At 45.5% G+C, this 19899-nt stretch overlaps 2 protein-coding genes and 2 long non-coding RNA genes across 6 annotated transcripts in view; 1 reads left to right on the forward strand and 3 right to left on the reverse strand.

Annotated features, from left to right (window-relative positions):
• LOC121534260 (zinc finger protein 501) overlaps nucleotides 1-19899 on the forward strand; it is a 644805-nt gene that overhangs the window by 368481 nt on the left and 256425 nt on the right. The gene's annotated exons all lie outside the window — the stretch shown is intronic.
• LOC121553884 lies at nucleotides 9245-11192 on the reverse strand. Its single transcript, XR_006657933.1, has 4 exons — nucleotides 11003-11192; nucleotides 10606-10692; nucleotides 9673-9926; nucleotides 9245-9592 (listed from the first exon to the last, which is right to left on the reverse strand). It is a non-coding gene; the product is annotated as an uncharacterized LOC121553884 (long non-coding RNA).
• On the reverse strand, nucleotides 11202-13226 carry LOC123482799. Of its 2 annotated transcripts, XR_006657931.1 has the most exons (4): nucleotides 12972-13226; nucleotides 12488-12694; nucleotides 11850-11950; nucleotides 11202-11726 (listed from the first exon to the last, which is right to left on the reverse strand). It is a non-coding gene; the product is annotated as an uncharacterized LOC123482799 (long non-coding RNA). The 2 variants fall into 2 exon arrangements; XR_006657932.1 differs by lacking the exons at nucleotides 11202-11726; nucleotides 11850-11950 and adding an exon at nucleotides 12221-12293 and having other exon boundaries at nucleotides 12972-13225.
• On the reverse strand, nucleotides 16458-19877 carry zmp:0000001069 (neuropeptide Y receptor type 2). The gene is made up of 2 exons (XM_041867384.1): nucleotides 18207-19877; nucleotides 16458-17840 (listed from the first exon to the last, which is right to left on the reverse strand). Exons 1-2 carry the CDS (start codon nucleotides 19348-19350, stop codon nucleotides 17143-17145), a joined length of 1842 nt encoding a protein of 613 aa, XP_041723318.1. The 5' UTR covers nucleotides 19351-19877; the 3' UTR covers nucleotides 16458-17142.

Raw genomic sequence — 19899 nt, forward strand, 5'->3', positions numbered from 1 at the left:
CCCCTACCACTAGGTTACCTACCTCCCCTACCACTAGGTTACCTACCTCCCCTACCGCTAGGTTACCTACCTCCCCTACCTCCCCTACCGCTAGGTTACCTACCTCCACTACCACTAGGTTACCTACCTCCCCTACCGCTAAGTTACCTACCTCCCCTACCACTAGGTTACCTACCTCCCCTACCACTAGGTTACCTACCTCCCCTACCACTAGGTTACCTACCTCCCCTACCACTAGGTTACCTACCTCCCCTACAACTAGGTTACCTACCTCCCCTACCTCCCCTACCACTAGGTTACCTACCTCCCCTACCTCCCCTACCACTAGGTTACCTGCCTCCCCTACCTCCCCTACCACTAGGTTACCTACCTCCCCTACCGCTAAGTTACCTACATCCCCTACCACTAGGTTACCTACCTCCCTACCTCCCCTACCACTAGGTTACCTACCTCCCCTACCACTAGGTTACCTACCACCCCTACCACTAGGTTACCTACCTCCCACCACTAGGTTACCTACCTCCCCTACCACTAGGTTACCTACCCTACCTCCCCTACCACTAGGTTACCTACCTCCCCTACTACTAGGTTACCTACCTCCCCTACCACTAGGTTACCTACCTCCCCTACCGCTAAGTTACCTACATCCCCTACCACTAGGTTACCTACCTCCCCTACCACTAGGTTACCTACCTCCCCTACCAATAGGTTACCTACCTCCCCTACCACTAGGTTACCTACCTCCCCTACCACTAGGTTACCTACCTCCCCTACCGCTAGGTTACCTACCTCCCCTACCACTAGGTTACCTACCTCCCCTACCACTAGGTTACCTACCTCTACCCCCCTACCAATAGGTTACCTACCTCCCCTACCACTAGGTTACCTACCCTACCTCCCCTACCACTAGGTTACCTACCTCCCCTACCGCTAAGTTACCTACCTCCCCTACCACCCCTACCGCTAGGTTACCTACCTCCCCTACCACTAGGTTACCTACCACCCCCTACCACTAGGTTACCACCCCCCTACCACTAGGTTACCTACCTCCCCTACCACTAGGTTACCTACCTCCCCTACCACTAGGTTACCTACCTCCCCTACCACTAGGTTACCTACCTCCCCCTCCCCTACCACTAGGTTACCTACCTCCCCTACCACTAGGTTACCTACCTCCCCTACCACTAGGTTACCTACCTCCCCTACCGCTAAGTTACCTACATCCCCTACCACTAGGTTACCTACCTCCCCTACCACTAGGTTACCTACCTCCCCTACCTCCCCTACCACTATGTTACCTACCTCCCATACCACTAGGTTACCTACCTCCCCTACCACTAGGTTACCTACCTCCCCTACCACTAGGTTACCTACCTCCCCTACCACTAGGTTACCTACCTCCCCTACCGCTAGGTTACCTACCTCCCCTACCTCCCCTACCACTAGGTTACCTACCTCCCCTACCACTAGGTTACCTACCTCCCCTACCACTAGGTTACCTACATCCCCTACCTCCCCTACCACTAGGTTACCTACCTCCCCTACCACTAGGTTACCTACCTCCCCTACCTCCCCTACCACTCGGTTACCTACCTCCCCTACTTCCCCTACCACTAGGTTACCTACCTCCCCTACCACTAGGTTACCTACCTTCCCTACCTCCCCTACCACTAGGTTACCTACCTCCCCTACCACTAGGTTACCTACCTCCCCTACCACTAGGTTACCTACCTCCCCTACCGCTAAGTTACCTACCTCCCCTACCTCCCCTACCACTAGGTTACCTGCCTCCCCTACCTCCCCTACCACTAGGTTACCTACCTCCCCTACCGCTAAGTTACCTACCTCCCCTACCACTAGGTTACCTACCTCCCCTACCTCCCCTACCACTAGGTTACCTACCTCCCCTACCACTAGGTTACCTACCTCCCCTACCACTAGGTTACCTACCTCCCCTACCACTAGGTTACCTACCTCCCCTACCGCTAGGTTACCTGCCTCCCCGACCACTAGGTTACCTACCTCCCCTACCTCCCCTACCACTAGGTTACCTACCTCCCCTACCTCCCCTACCACTAAGTTACCTACCTCCCCTAACTACCTACCTCCCCTACCACTAGGTTACCTGCCTCCCCTACCACTAGGTTACCTACCTCCCCTACCACTAGGTTACCTACCTCCCCTACCGCTAGGTTACCTGCCTCCCCGACCACTAGGTTACCTACCTCCCCTACCGCTAGGTTACCTGCCTCCCCGACCACTAAGTTACCTACCTCCCCTACCTCCCCTACCACTAGGTTACCTACCTCCCCTACCTCCCCTACCACTAGGTTACCTACCTCCCCTACCACTAGGTTACCTACATCCCCTACCACTAGGTTACCTACCTCCCCTACCACTAGGTTACCTACCACCCCTACCACTAGGTTACCTACCTCCCCTACCACTAGGTTACCTACCTCCCCTACCACTAGGTTACCTACCTCCCCTACCTCCCCTACCACTAGGTTACCTACCTCCCCTACCACTAGGTTACCTACCTCCCCTACCACTAGGTTACCTACCTCCCCTACCGCTAAGTTACCTACATCCCCTACCACTAGGTTACCTACCTCCCCTACCACTAGGTTACCTACCTCCCCTACCTCCCCTACCACTATGTTACCTACCTCCCATACCACTAGGTTACCTACCTCCCCTACCACTAGGTTACCTACCTCCCCTACCACTAGGTTACCTACCTCCCCTACCACTAGGTTACCTACCTCCCCTACCACTAGGTTACCTACATCCCCTACCTCCCCTACCACTAGGTTACCTACCTCCCCTACCACTAGGTTACCTACCTCCCCTACCGCTATGTTACCTACATCCCCTACCTCCCCTACCACTAGGTTACCTACCTCCCCTACCACTAGGTTACCTACCTCCCCTACCTCCCCTACCACTAGGTTACCTACCTCCCCTACTTCCCCTACCACTAGGTTACCTACCTCCCCTACCACTAGGTTACCTACCTCCCCTACCTCCCCTACCACTAGGTTACCTACCTCCCCTACCACTAGGTTACCTACCTCCCCTACCACTAGGTTACCTACCTCCCCTACCGCTAGGTTACCTACCTCCCCCTACCTCCCCTACCACTAGGTTACCTGCCTCCCCTACCTCCCCTACCACTAGGTTACCTACCTCCCCTACCGCTAAGTTACCTGCCTCCCCGACCACTAGGTTACCTACCTCCCCTACCTCCTCTACCACTAGGTTACCTACCTCCCCTACCTCCCCTACCACTAAGTTACCTGCCTCCCCTACCACTAGGTTACCTACCTCCCCTACCACTAGGTTACCTACCTCCCCTACCACTAGGTTACCTACCTCCCCTACCACTAGGTTACCTACCTCCCCTACCGCTAGGTTACCTGCCCCCCTACCACTAAGTTACCTGCCTCCCCTACCTCCCCTACCGCTAGGTTACCTACCTCCCCTACCGCTAGGTTACCTACCTCCCCTACCACTAGGTTACCTACCTCCCCTACCACTAGGTTACCTACCTCCCCTACCACTAGGTTACCTACCTCCCCTACCACTAGGTTACCTACCTCCCCTACCACTAGGTTACCTACCTCCCCTACCACTAGGTTACCTACCTCCCCTACCGCTAGGTTACCTACCTCCCCTACCTCCCCTACCACTAGGTTACCTACCTCCCCTACCACTAGGTTACCTACCTCCCCTACCTCCCCTACCACTAGGTTACCTACCTCCCCTACCACTAGGTTACCTACCTCCCCTACCACTAGGTTACCTGCCTCCCCTACCACTAGGTTACCTACCTCCCCTACCACTAGGTTACCTACCTCCCTACCACTAGGTTACCTACCTCCCCTACCACTAGGTTACCTACCTCCCCTACCTCCCCTACCACTAGGTTACCTACCTCCCCTACCACTAGGTTACCTACCTCCCCTACCGCTAGGTTACCTACCTCTCCTACCACTAGGTTACCTACCTCCCCTACCTCCCCTACCACTAAGTTACCTGCCTCCCCTACCACTAGGTTACCTACCTCCCCTACCTCCCCTACCACTAAGTTACCTGCCTCCCCTACCACTAGGTTACCTACCTCCCCTACCTCCCCTACCACTAGGTTACCTACCTCCCCTACCACTAGGTTACCTACCTCCCCTACCACTAGGTTACCTACCTCCCCTACCTCCCCTACCACTAGGTTACCTACCTCCCCTACCACTAGGTTACCTACCTCCCCTACCACTAGGTTACCTACCTCCCCTACCACTAGGTTACCTACCTCCCCTACCACTAGGTTACCTACCTCCCCTACATCCCCTACCACTAGGTTACCTACCTCCCCTACCACTAGGTTACCTACCTCCCCTACCACTAGGTTACCTACCTCCCCTACCACTAGGTTACCTACCTCCCCTACCACTAGGTTACCTACCTCCCCTACCACTAGGTTACCTGCCTCCCCTACCACTAGGTTACCTACCTCCCCTACCACTAGGTTACCTACCTCCCCTACCACTAGGTTACCTACCTCCCCTACCTCCCCTACCACTAGGTTACCTACCTCCCCTACCACTAGGTTACCTGCCTCCCCTACCTCCCCTACCACTAAGTTACCTGCCTCCCCTACCACTAGGTTACCTACCTCCCCTACCTCCCCTACCACTAGGTTACCTACCTCCCCTACCTCCCCTACCACTAGGTTACCTACCTCCCCTACCACTAGGTTACCTACCTCCCCTACCACTATGTTACCTACCTCCCCTACCTCCCCTACCAATAGGTTACCTACCTCCCCTACCACTAGGTTACCTACCTCCCCTACCACTAGGTTACCTACCTCCCCTACCACTAGGTTACCTACCTCCCCTACCACTAGGTTACCTGCCACTCCTAATGGACACGGTGCAACCTTTGGTAGGTAGGCTGCTGGCAGGCTTCGGCTGTGGTACAGCAAAGCCAAGTCAGCCCGTGCTAATGGTTCTCACAGGGGAAGTGAAATGATAGGCTACAATGAGCGAATCGGACACGAAACACCAATACAAATGTAACTACAGCACAACAAAATAGTTACCAACTTCCTTGACTTTTTTTTTTCCCGGGTGCCTGTAGGATAGACACTTTTGATTTCTAGCTGCACCAATCAAATCAGTGAAGCGTGTAGTGAAGCAAGACTACTGGTCAAAGCCATTCATCTTGGGGCGACGGGGGGAAGTGGGGTTTCAAAATGCAATCATGCCACGCAATTGTTCAATTTATAAAACGGTCATATATTTTTTATTTATTTATTACATGTATTTATTTATTTTTTATATACGTCTGCTAAATGACTAACAAGATATATATATATATTGTGGTCCTCTGTAGCTCAGCTGGTAGAGCATGGCGCTTGTAACGCCAAGGTAGTGGGTTCGATCCCCGGGACCACCCATACACAAAAATGTATGCACGCATAACTGTAAGTCGCTTTGGATAAAAGCGTCTGCTAAATGGCATATTATATTATTATTATATATCCAATGGATTATGTACATTTTCTGGTAGAAAAGAAGTGGAGGGGAAAACATCAGTTTGCCCCTATTTTAATTTACTCCATGGCTCAGGTGACCAAGTGGACACAAGGCTGTTTGGCTCAGCTCAGTCAGGAAGAGGAAGAACTTTGCAGCTGTTTCTGGTACCCTGCAAGACATGCCACCAGTGGTCTCTTCACAGTCCCCAAGTCCAGAACAGACTATGGGAAGCGCACAGTACTACATAGAGCCATGACTACATGGAACTCTATTCCACATCAAGTAACTGATGCAAGCAGTAGAATCAGATTTAAAATATAAAAGATACAAATACACCTGATGGAACAGCAGGGACTGTGAAGAGACACACACACAGGCACAGACACATGCATACATGATAACATACGCACTCTACACACACGTACACATGGATTTTGTGTTGTAGATATGTGGTAGTAGAGGTGTGGCCTTCATTTAGCTGCCTTGTCAGCAGCTAATGAGGATCCATAATAAACACAAATGCAAAATAAACAGTGCCATGCTGGTGGGTGGTAACATTAAAATGAAACCCAGCTCTGAAACAAAACGTGAGCTGAAAAGTTATTGGTGAAACGCAAGGCATTGACAAAGTCCCCACTTCGGATTTCCCACTTCAAGCCCAAATATATCATACTTTGACTAAAACAATGACTTATTGACTTCAATTGTTGTGAAACATCATGGGTTATGGAGGACTAAAAGTGCCACAATTAAATAAATAAATACACCATTAAATAATTACTTAAATGTGTCATTAATTAATTAAATGTGTCATTAATTAATTAAAATTAGAATTAAATACATAAATGTGTAATTAAATGTATCATTAATTAATTCAAATACCATTTTATGTAAAATACATATATAATTATTTCACTATTTACATTTACATTTCATGATCCTGCATTGCAGTGATTCATGAATTACTTAAAACTGTCAAACTGACCCATCAAAGTCAGTGGGCGGGGCTAACGCGAATCTAGTCTGATCCATTGCTTTGGTCTGAAGTAGAGTAGGCCAACCTGGATAGAGACAATGGAGGATCTCCGTGAACTTTCCAGGGAGTTGGTTAGAGACATTTTAAACTTAGCAGAGGATGTAGAAGCAGGACCTGCTGACCCAGAGCATGTAGCTAGTAAAGCAGAGGAACTTATTGAAGTTGTTGGAGTCATTTCCGCACTTTCCGACGAAGATATCGACCACAGAGTGATTGCAAATCTAGAAGAAGTTGTCCACCGCTTCTCTGGTACCAGGGCACTTCAGGCCCAACACACACAGGGACCGGGGCGTTTGGCGTTTGACATACCGAGTGCAGTTCTGGAGCATCAACTTCTTTGTGGAGTTCCCGCAGTTCAAATTTGCAGCGATGTTCGGTGTGTCAAAGAGGACCATCAGGAGGCGCATGCAACAATACAGTTTAAGGTATTTACACTAAATTCATGAGTTTTCTGTTTATGAATTGCTGCTCTCATACACTCGGAAAGAATATGACGTTTAAGGTAACATTACTTGATGTTGTGTTTTTCTTGTTTGTACAGAAAGACAGATCTCTATTCAGCTGTGAATGATGAGGAGTTAGACCGTATTGTAAGTGAAATTCACAGAAGTCATCCAAACACCGGCTACAAGCTAATGCGTGGTCACCTGAATGCAAGAGGTGTGCATGTTCCAAGTGAGTAGATAATAATATGGGCATTATTTAAATGTATTTTTAATTTGGAGCTCTGCCCCTTTGAAAGGTGAAGGAAGCCCGCTTATGGAAAGACATCAACCTGTGAGCTGTAGTTTCTACAGTGCATACTATGCAAAGCTGTATTATTTTAAAAAACTGAATAAGTAACATTTCATTTCTCACTGCCTTGGTGACCAAAAATAACAATCTTGTGTAAGGACATGTCAAACTAGTTTTAAGTACAAGACTGATTATGCTTGTCATCCATTCAGGTTCCTGAAGAATATGGGATCGATTGGAACGGACCTCACTGCCTTCATCGAGGCACTGTGTCAGTCCCCGAGGTTCAGCTGGCCCGTGAGCTCTCAGATGAAGAGGTTGCAATTTTGCCAGCTCCAGGAGTTTCTGTTACTGATGCACTTAGACTATATGTAGAGACTGTGGAAGTGTTATCAAGAATCTTAGACTGATGTCCAACCCATGTTTTTATTTGTTGTGTTAGAACAAGCAAGGAAAAACTGAAAGTTTACTTTCCTTTTAAAAGAAAGGAAAAAAGCTGTTTCTTTGAAGCTTCCTGTCTCATTATGGTCCACAGAATGACTAACATGAATGCTGTACTGTTAGCACTGAAGGTGCAGAACAGTTTGATTTTAGTAAATGGAAGAAAAAAAAGTCAACTACTGCACAGTGTGTTAATGTTTTCAAAGACACTGAACTTGTGTCAATTCATCTGAACTGTGTATGCATTGACATTAGGGCTGGGCAATATGGAGAAAATCAAATATCACATTTTTGACCTAACACCTTGATGTCGATATTGCAACGATATTGTAAGGTTGACAATTGGTGCATTCACAAAATATCTTCCACATTTAGATTTCGGATAAATAACTATCATATTGTGGATATAATGACTAAGTGGTAAAAGGCAAATAATAGAACAGCTAGAACAGTCTGGTAAGTTCAGAAAATGACATCACTTTACTGTAATGCAGCCTTTGAAACCAGGAAAAGACTAAACTTACCATGTAACGATATTACACTTCTTCAAAATCTAATGGTGCTTTTCCATTACATGGTACCTACTCGCCTCGTCCTAAAATCTGCAATGGGAAACGGACGCACAGCGAGTCGAGGCGAGGCGAGTCAAGTAGGTACTGGTAATGGAAAAGCACCTTAAGACGATATCTAGTCTTATATCACGATAGATATAATATTAAAATATTGCCCAGCCCTAATTGACGTCTGAAAAAACTTAAACAAGCCCAAATCCAGTACTTTTTATGGCAGCGACAAGTGCTTTCTCAAAGTCCATGTAGAGTTTGAAATGAGCTGGCAGCTTTAGGGTTTCAAAGCATGTGGAGGACGTAGGAAGGGTTCCCCCCAGAAATCTCCACTCTCAGTTCAGGAGGAAGCATCTCCCAGCCAACCCAGAATGTCAGCAGCTGGGCCAGGGTACCTGATGAAGCTAAAAGTCATAAAATGGATTAAAGACATTTAGTTCAACTGTAATTGATCATATCTATCCATGAGACATAGAAGCATTTGTAAAGAGAGAAAATAAGGTTTATACCTGTTTCAATGAACATCCTTAGAAAGCCAGTGATGCGGCAGGTGGTGTCTAAGTCAAAGTCTTCATCATCACTGTCCTCAACTGGCCATGTGATTTTTTCTAGGAGCATCTTAAAGAAAACAAAAATTGTAATTTAAAAAAAAGGGAGAACTTATTTTGGTGAAGGACTATGCAGATCAAATTCTTAGAAAATGGAAAAATATCCATCTCAGTCATTGAAAATACACGTAAATTCATCAAGTTAAGTCACAAATATAACTAAATTACTGACTTACCTGGGGTGTGAACTGCATTTCAGCCATTTTGGGGAAAAGAAGTGGTACAACATCCGGCCTAGATGTCAGCAGGGGCCATACCATCACATCTTTCTGTCCCTTTCTCAACTGTTTAATTTGGCGCATGGTCCTCCCAACGACCTAAGAGACAGACCGACCCATATTACAGCCCAAATCCTTAACCCAAATTTGACAAAAGTTGGCACAGTAGGAAAAATGTTAATAAACACAATAAAGTGCTTTATAAAAATCCATTAAAACTCTAGTACTTAAACTCTCGTGTTAACATAACAAGCCAGGGTTCACAACACATTCTATAATTTCAACAAGTACAGCGATGAATTCTGTCACTTAACCAGCAGGAACTCACTGCATGGAGTAGAAGTTTGTTATGTAGCCATCTCCGATTTGTTTTGGTGACTGCCGGAAGATCCCAAGACATGGAAAGATCTGAAACTGTGTCCTTCTGTTCCGGTGTAAGATCTTCATGTTCAAGCTAGAATTAAGACCATACAAGTTATTATATCTGCCCAAGCAATATTTTTTACATGGCAAAGTTTATTTTAGGTTACATACCAGTTCTATGATGCTCCTGATGTGCAGATCAGGACACTCTTCTGTAACAACAGTAGCCATTTCAGGGTCCCCATTGAACAGTACATGAATTACAGCAGGACTTAGTCCTGTGACATGGGGACCATCATGCAGAAAGGTGTGGCCCAACATCCTTCCTGCAACCCGGAAGAGGTTGCTTTCAATAAGTGCCTCTGATGCTGCTGGAACAAGATGGTCAGGTTCACCCTCAAATAGCAGTGTTCGGCCCATTCCTCCTGTAAAGTACCAAGAGAGCAGGGAATAAAGTCACAACAATTAACCTCTTAAATACATTAAATAAAAATGTATGATAGATAGATAGATAGTTAGATAGATAGATAGATAGATAGATATATTACATCATACTAGTGGCGATTACTTGGCCTGTGGTATTGCTGCTTGTAGAATTCACTTAAACCAAATTGTAGCCTACTCCAAAATGACTTACAGAAGGACCCCAAACCACTTCAAATTCAATTCCCCTGTATACCCTACTACAGACTTACCTGACACAAAACATTGCCCACCGGCCCTCCGCTAAACAGCACATATCCGCGTTCATCAACCACCAGAACGTACGTGTACGCGTGTGTGTGTGTGCGCGCGCATAGAGAGAGGCGGTGTAGAGTGAGTCACGACACAAACAGGTGCTCAGTCAGCGTTGCATGCAGTGTGAGAATGGCAAGCAGCAAGAGCGGCAAAAGCCAATGTGTGCTTCTTTTACCTATATATGTAACGCTATCTTTTGCGTTTATCCAAACGTCGTCAAACTTGGCACTGCACTTACTCGTGACCAGAGCAAGACACCTGTCAAGTTTGAAATCCATCGGACTAACTGAGAGACATGCGCTACAGACAGACATTTCTGCAATTTATAGATGGATTAACCTTCAAAAAAATTAGTAAGATACTTACCAAGATCTAGACTGAATCCAAACTGGAGTTTGGATATGATTGTTGTCATAAAGTACCGCATCACTCCCTCTCCGATAGCAACATCACCTGAAATAAAATACTGATAATAACACTGGAAAAAAAGTGGCGGCCTAATACAGGTAACTGGATTTGGTAACATTTAACAAGAAAGGGAGAAAAACTTCTATTGGCTGTAATTCTAGAATAGCATCCTTAATATTGATTATTCCAGATAACAAGAGTATATTGTGCACAATATTCACATACATACATATAACATTTTTATCAATTATATAATTTTGTGCATTCCATTCTCCCATTTAACAATTACATATAAGCTACTTGAGTGGTATAAACTGTACTGATGTATTTATATTATAAATGTTATATTACTTACCAACCAGAGTACAATGAAGTGGACATGCCCATTCTTGCTGCTGTTTATAGAATAAGAGAAGCTCCCGTTCCCTGTCCTCTTCAGAGTCCCTTACATCCATCTTCATTCTAAGTGGTTTCCCAGTTGCATGTTCCCTTAGCAGATTCTCTTTGAAAACTTTGGCAGCTTGAGTGGGTTCTTTAATAAGCTTACATTCTAAACAAACAACAACAATAAAGTTATCTATTACAGAGAGACATATTGTGAGTTGGCATGTTACCTGCATATACAGATATCCTCTCACTCTACAGAACAGGAGGAAAATTCTGTTCATTTCACTGACAAAACGTGAGACCCAACATCTTCAGAACCTGTCACAACGCTGAGTTGACATAAAAACAGCACTACTAAACAACTACAACTAAATATTAGAAAAATAGAAAAACCCAGTTGCATGTTATTGTCTGTAACTGTATTATCTTATCTAATTATATCCTACAGGTGTTATCTTTCTATTAACTTTTCAGTTACACACAATCTTATAGCAACACTATTGTGATGACACAAACCACTGTCTGTTTCTTTGCGATCCAACTCCTCGTTGACAATCACTGCCGGTACTACTGCACTCTCAGCTGATGTTTCAGGCCTCACTGGAACACTGTCACTGACTAGGGCTGTCTCACTATCATTTTCTTCACTTTGGCCTCCCTCTTGTTCTCTTTCTGATTCCTGCATGGGTGTCCTTGAAGTTAACACAATTGAAATGATGGTCATACTCGCTTATTTGTGTGCACAACAATAAGAGAGACATATTCCCAAAGAAAATAAATTATGCTACCCTTGCATTGCTTTAAGAAGTACATACCCATTGCAGCTCAATCTGTGCAGCTTCATCTCTGAAAAGGGAACTTCCTTCTGACAAGTGATGCAGGGGATGACTGGACCAGAGGCAGGACGTGAGCTCTCCTAACAACAACAACAACAAATGGCTTTTAATTAATGATTAAAAGTCACCAGTAATCTTTGTTTTGATTATGTATTAAACTAAGTCTCTGTAAATGTATGTACACAATCTAAGGGTAGATCCTGTTGAAGTGGACGTATGTAGATTGTAGCCTGTCCAATCATCGTCGATGGATCTTTCAGATAGGCAAGGGGTGTATCCAGTGCTGGGACACTGAAGCAACGCAAGATTTAGACTGCGAGTAGATCCTACAAGTTTTAGAAATTCAAAGCCTCCCCCCTTGTTGGAGCTTCGGAAACACTTCCATCAGTTTATTTGTTATAACCATGGGATCGTGGTCATTCCCTGGAGAAAAAAACAAAACAAAATCATAACTCACCTCACCTTAAATTAAGCAAATAAGCCTGTGATAACTATTATTGACACTATGAACACCAATTAAGTTTGAGTCACTATAAAAAGAAATGCAAATAATTTCAACAAGCCACAGACAGTACAAACTTTTTTTACTTTTGGTAAATGCCTAGTTTCGCACTGACCTGAAAATGTTACTTTTTGCTCTCCAAGTCCTGAAGTAAGAAGTTCAGCTTTAAACAGTACGCTTGGAATTTTATCCGCATTGTGGTCAGCCAAACAACAGACAGTGTGTGTGTAGCTTCTTCGGCTAACTTGGACTTGTGCTGGTCGTCTCGTCATATTCCTTCTGGCTCCAATGTTATATGGCGCAAAGAGCCTTGCTACCTCCGCTGCAACACAGAAAAACGTAACAGCTCAATGGTCACCAGTCAGCTAAAACAGCCTCTACTTCTATCTTGGGATGCTCAAGCCAGCTAACACCATTTAGCCGATTAGCGAACTAGCTAGGTTTATGCTTCCCCCCCCATTAACAATAAACGTGTCACGCACGAAGCATCATAATACCGCATGCAAATACATGTTCGAGTCAATCTAATTTAACCTACACGTGTGTCCCGAATCATTAAATAGTAGCACACCTGGCTAACATGAAATTACTTAGCTTACCTTGGACAGGTGTACGTGATTGAGCGGCCGGTATCTGCTGTGACTGAGCTGCCGGAGTCACCGGTGCCGCGGGAGCCGTTGGACTTCTGCTCAGAGCTTCCTCAATCAAATTCGCTGCTTCTCTCAGCAGCTCCGGGCAACTTTTAGACATTTTGTCCTGCACCTCACACAGCGTCTCAACATTGGGGCTAGCAGGACCGAGTCTTCTCTTGATTTTTAGCCGTTGCAATGAAAGTACTGTTTAACCGTGTAACTAAACCAACGAGAGGTGAATAGCGCCACCCAGTGTATTGGAATGTGTTCAGTAGCTCTGCATCAATCCATTATCCGGAATTGATTTGTTTTGGCTTGATGCAGAGGGTAACCAATCAGGCGTTAGGTTCCGCCTACCAACTTTTGATGGGTCAGTTTGACAGTTTTAAGTAATTCATGAATCACTCCAACGCAGGACCATGAAATGTAAATGTAAATAGTGAAATAATTATATATGTATTTTACATAAAATGAATCGGTATTTGAATTAATTAATGATACATTTAATTACACATTTATGTATTTAATTCTAATTTTAATTAATTAATGACACATTTAATTAATTAATGACACATTTAAGTAATTATTTAATGGTGTATTTATTTATTTAATTGTGGCACTTTTAGTCCTCCATAATGGGTAAGCTCTGGGCATCGTCTTTTAGCTGAAAAAAAGTGAATTTCCGCTTGTGGTTCTTTAAATGCCAGGATGTTATACTCAATCAGGCTTTTCACCTAGTGGAATTTGCTGCACTCTTTTAAGGAAGAGAATCGTCTTTCCAGATCACGTCTTTGTCAATTGCCCACATAATATATATATATACAGTGGGGAAAAAATTTATTTAGTCAGCCACCAATTGTGCAAGTTCTCCCACTTAAAAAGATGAGAGAGGCCTGTAATTTTCACCATAGGTACACGTCAACTATGACAGACAAAATGAGGAAAAAAAATCCAGAAAATCACATTGTAGGATTTTTTATCTCAAATATTAAATATATTTTGATTTGTTTAACACTTTTTTGGTTACTACATGATTCCATATGTGTTATTCCATAGTTTTGATGTCTTCAGTATTATTCTACAATGTAGAAAATAGTAAAAATAAAGAAAAACTCTGGAATGAGTAGGTGTGTCCAAACTTTTGACTGGTACTGTATGCAAATTAAATACTGTAGTATTTACTATATTTAAAACAGTGTAGTGTTTTTGCGGATGTCTTGCTTTGCAGACATTACTGCAGCATTTACTACAGTGTTTTTTTGCGGAAAATACTGTAGTATTTACTATAGTATTTTACAGTATACTACAACATTATATAGTAAATACTACACATGATCGAGGGATACTTCAGTGTGTAGTATAGTATTCTACAGTATACCACATTTTCTATAGAATTCTATAGTAAGTACTGTGGTATTCTATAGTAAACTGTAGTATTTTTTATGTGGGTGGGGACGCGCTGTACCCAAATGAACGAATGGTGGGAATCAACGCAATTGCTCATTAGATTATGCATTCTCAGTAGGAGGAGGCTAGTATGTTGATATTTGTTGCTTACCTCATTTGTTTTTTACTAAACAGTACTTTCTAAATGGTATGTAGTACGATTAGTAGTACACAGTATGTAGTTTTAGTAAGTAGTAGACAAGACAGATTTCAGACATGGCCAATAATAATGCCACCTTCGTCCTCTCTAGCATGACCATCTGGTGACTGTCCTCTCCTCATTGGCTCGTGTCTGTTCTGTTGGGTTCTAATCTCATGGCTTCCAATTCTAGCATTCTAACATTCTGCTGTATCATTTTAACATTCTAATATTCCAACGTTCTGACATGGTGAGGTCACAAATGGTTTATTTTCTCTATACAAAACATTCCATGAGGGACGAGCGACACCTGAAGAAAACAGACAGACTGATAGCATTCACCCCAACACTGATATCACTTCCAGACAGACTGATAGCATTCACCCCAACACTGATATCACTTCCAGACAGACTGATAGCATTCACCCCAACACTGATATCACTTCCAGACAGACTGATAGCATTCACCCCAACACTGATATCACTTCCAGACAGACTGATAGCATTCACCCCAACACTGATATCACTTCCAGACAGACTGATAGCATTCACCCCAACACTGATATCACTTCCAGACAGACTGATAGCATTCACCCCAACACTGATATCACTTCCAGACAGACTGACTGATAGCATTCACCCCAACACTGATATCACTTCCAGACAGACTGATAGCATTCACCCCAACACTGATATCACTTCCAGACAGACTGATAGCATTCACCCCAACACTGATATCACTTCCAGACAGACTGATAGCATTCACCCCAACACTGATATCACTTCCAGACAGACTGATAGCATTCACCCCAACACTGATATCACTTCCAGACAGACTGATAGCATTCACCCCAACACTGATATCACTTCCAGACAGACTGATAGCATTCACCCCAACACTGATATCACCTCCAGACAGACTGATAGCATTCACCCCAACACTGATATCACTTCCAGACAGACCGATAGCATTCACCCCAACACTGATATGGCCTCCAGACAGACAGATAGCATTCACCCCAACACTGATATCGCCACCAGACAGACTGATAGCATTCACCCCAACACTGATATCACTTCCAGACAGACTGATAGCATTCACCCCAACACTGATATCACCTCCAGACAGACGGATAGCATTCACCCCAACACTGATATCACCTCCAGACAGACTGATAGCATTCACCCCAACACTGATATCACTTCCAGACAGACTGATAGCATTCACCCCAACACTGATATCACCTCCAGACAGACTGATAGCATTCACCCCAACACTGATATCACCTCCAGACAGACTGATAGCATTCACCCCAACACTGATATCACCTCCAGACAGACTGATAGCATTCACCCCAACACTGATATCACTTCCAGACAGACTGATAGCATTCACCCCAACACTGATATCACTTCCAGACAGACTGATAGCATTCACCCCATCACTGATATCACTTCCAGACAGACTGATAGCATTCACCCCAACACTGATATCACTTCCAGACAGACTGATAGCATTCACCCCAACACTGATATCACTTCCAGACAGACTGATAGCATTCACCCCAACACTGATATCACTTCCAGACAGACTGATAGCATTCACCCCAACACTGATATCACTTCCAGACAGACTGATAGCATTCACCCCAACACTGATATCCCTTCCAGACAGACTGATAGCATTCACCCCAACACTGATATCACTTCCAGACAGATGGATAGCATTCACTCCAACACTGATATCACTTCCAGACAGACTGATACCATTCACCCCAACACTGATATCACTTCCAGACAGACTGATAGCATTCACCCCAACACTGATACCACACAATAAAACATTGCAGTTGTAGTAGATATTTAGTTGTGACACAGGACAGGACAGAACATAGTAATAATTATTATTATCATTATAATAAGTAATGTTCAGTTTAAATGAATCACATCCAGTTTAGTTCTCTGCTGCTGTCTGTCAGCATGTAAACAGAACGACAACGGTGTTACAAATCTCTGTCAATAATCACACAGTGTTATGAATCATTTCTTTCCCTTGTGATAGAATGTGTCCCAGTGCTGTGATAAGCCTATCAGACAGACAGACAGACAGACAGACAGACAGACATACAGACCCCTGCCTGGATAAAGAGACAACATGGGGCGGTAATGATAGTCCATGGCTACGTCCTAAATGGCACCCTATTCCCTATGGGCTCTGGTCTAATGTAGTGCACTATGTAGGGAATAGGGTGCCATTTGGGACGCACACTATCCCGACTAACGGAGGATAAACTGCTTTGTAAACACCACAGCGGGCGGGATCACCGTGGGTTGTCAATCACAGGCAGGGAACCAATGGGAGTAGTTTCTTAACTGTCTGTAGGGAGAGAAATAGGTCCCACTGTGTTGATGATACAACAGACAGTCTATCGATTCAGGATGTGTGTGTGTGTTTATCCCTCCCGTTGATCAGTGATCATCTCCCCTATAGATTGGTGATTACCTCCAAGGCCTCTCTGTCTCTCTCTGACTTCATCTGATAATCCACAGGTTTCACAGGCTTGTTATATGCTCCGATATAACGTCCCCAGAGTCTCGCCTTAAAGGAGAGGTGTCCACTCTTAAAGGGAGGTTGTATGTTTTCTCACCCCCACAATCTGGTCTTAAAGGCGAGGTGTCCACTCTGCTGTCCACAGAGTCAGTCCTTAAAGGGAAGATGTCCAAGACTCGCCTTAAAGGGAGGTGTCCAATCTGGGTGTCCAATCTGTCCTCAAAGGCCAGTCTTAAATGCAAGGTGTCCCTTCTGTCCGCAGATACTAAAGGCCTTAAAGGGAGGGTGTCCCTTCGTTCATTCTCAGAGTGTCTTCTTAAAGGGAGTGTGTCCTTCCTACCCCCACAGTCTCTATTTAAAGGGGAGGTGTCCATTCTGTCCACACAGACGGTCCGTAGAGAGTGTGTGTGTGGTGTGTCAGGATGACTGGGTGGTAGGGAGCTCTCACACACACTGGCGCTGGACTTGTACCAGTCAGACAGACTGTTCTCAGACCCATCCTCCATCTTGCCTGCTCCCTGCCCCCTGGAGAAGGTAAACAACTTAGGAATGGCTGCCGTGGACGCGGCCACGGTTGCCGCGGCTACTCCTCCCTCGGCGGCGGTGGTCGTGGCGGCGTTGGCGAAGGAGGAGCCAAAGAGAGCAGCGATCCGGCGGTGGTAGTGGGTACGGAACACCTTGGCCCCGCGGTGGAGATCACCTGTGAAGGGAGGGATAACATAGAAGAAGAAGAAGAAGAAGAAGAAGAAGAAGAAGAAGAAGAAGAAGAAGAAGAAGAAGAAGAAGAAGAAGAAGAAGAAGAAGAAGAAGAAGAAGAAGAAGAATGGGGTCAGGACAAACAGGATGTTCTTTTGGGAACAGATGCATTAAAAATAACATTCAAACATCTAAATACCAACTGTGACTACATCAGGTGGATGCTGGCTGTTTTTCACTTCTGGAATGGATATTAATTCATTCATTAATTCATTCATTCATTCATTCATACATTTCAATGCGTTACGAACAGAATATGACGTGATAGAATCAGGAAGTCCTGATGAATGAGGACGCAGCAGAGCCCTACCTATGAAGCAGTAGCAGATAGGGTTGAGGCTGGAGTTGGTGAGTCCCAGCCACTGGGCAAAGGGCTGGGTCTGCATGAGCCAAGATGGCGGATGCTGCACTCGGTCGATCCAGAACTCAGCCAGATACAGGGGCAGCCAGGAAACTGCAAAAAGCAGCACCAGGGCCACCACCATCTTGGCGATCTTCTTCCTCGTCTTGAGGCGCTCAGTGTGCAGCGCTCGGCTTCGGGAGTCGAGTTCCGTAAACGTCCGTTTCCCGTCCCCCCAGAGCCGGCGGCCAGTCAGGAAGCCGATGGTGAGGTTAAAGGTCACGGGAATGCAGTAGAGCGCCACGAAGAGCAGGACGGTGTAGCCCTGTTTCAGACGTGGCCCCGGCCACACCTCCTGGCACACAGGGATCACAAACGACACCCCCAGGCTGATCTCATCTCGCCGGTTCATGAACACCAATGGGGCGCAGATCGCAGATGACACCACCCACACCACGGCGACCGTCGCTAGGATTCGTCGGCGAGTGAAGAGGGAGCGGGCACGGAGCGGGCACCGTACGCTAAAGTAACGGTTGACGCTGATGACAGTGAGTGTTAGCACGCTAGCCGACACGGAGACGGCCTGGGTGAAGGGGACCGCTCGGCACAGGAAGTCCCCGTACACCCAGGCCGAGTAGATCTGGTGGCCCAGTGTTATGGGCATACACACACACACCACAGCCAAGTCACACACCGCCAGATTAACCAGGAGGTACCGGGTGGCGCTGACCGCGGCTAGCCGCTCGCTACGCCGGTTGATCAGCACCTTGATTGACATGATGTTCCCTACGAACCCCACCAGGAAGGACAGGCAGTACATGAGGGTCAGAGCCACCGTGGTAGGCTCATGGACCGTCCATAACAAACTGGTCAGCTCTGAATCATCAGGAGGGAGGAGGGAGGAGGGGAGGAGGGAGGGATCAGGAGGAAAGAGGGAAGAAGGGAGGTGGGAGGATGGATGGAGGAGAGAGTCAGAGGAAAGGAGGGATGAGGAGGAGGAGGGGAGGAGGAAGGAGTCGTAGAAGCTGTAACTGCTGTTCTGTCTGGCCTTTCCTACATGCAGCAGAGGAGTGAAGCTGAGCTGGTCTGATAACTGGTCCTGGGTCAGATTCATGGTGCTGTCTCCGTCTCCTCAGGTCTGGCTCTGTCTGTCAACACTGACCTCTGTACAGCCCTTATATACTGCTACTCATGACACTGCAGCAACAGTAGAGGACTGTATCGTCAGAATTTATGAGCAAGGTTAGGGATAAGTGTAAGCTGCTTGAGCTATTTGTTCTTAACGTGGGATAAGGATAAGGATTGAAAGGTCAGAGAAAGGTCAGAGTTACTAGGGCTAAGGTAAATGTGCAAGCTTGTGTACTTGCACATTTATGAGCAAGTACACAAGCTATTTGTTCTTCATTTTCAGTAGAGGACACAACCTGCAATGGCTGTGATATGTGGTTGTCTTACCTACCTTACGCTAGTTGAATGCCCTGACTGGGTAAGAGCATCTGCTGTTATCAATCAATGTAAAACAGGCTGTATCGTCAGAATCTATGAGGAAGTAGTACACAAGCTATTTGTTCTTGATTTGGGATACAGGAATAAAAGGCTAGAGTTAAGGCTAAGGTTAAGGGTTTAGATTAGGTAAGATTAGGAAAGGGTTAAGGTTAGGGTT

The sequence above is a fragment of the Coregonus clupeaformis genome, chromosome 38 (genome assembly GCF_020615455.1).
Source record: "Coregonus clupeaformis isolate EN_2021a chromosome 38, ASM2061545v1, whole genome shotgun sequence".
NCBI lineage: Eukaryota > Metazoa > Chordata > Actinopteri > Salmoniformes > Salmonidae > Coregonus > Coregonus clupeaformis.

What these genes read in the sequence shown, in the direction of transcription:
- zmp:0000001069 (XM_041867384.1), bottom strand. Translation starts at nt 19,350, where the DNA reads ATGAATCTGACCCAGGACCAGTTATCAGACCAGCTCAGCTTCACTCCT. An exon ending in TATCTGCTACTGCTTCATAG is followed by an intron (nt 17,841 to 18,206) that starts GTAGGGCTCTGC and finishes CTCCCTTCACAG; the next exon opens with GTGATCTCCACCGCGGGGCC.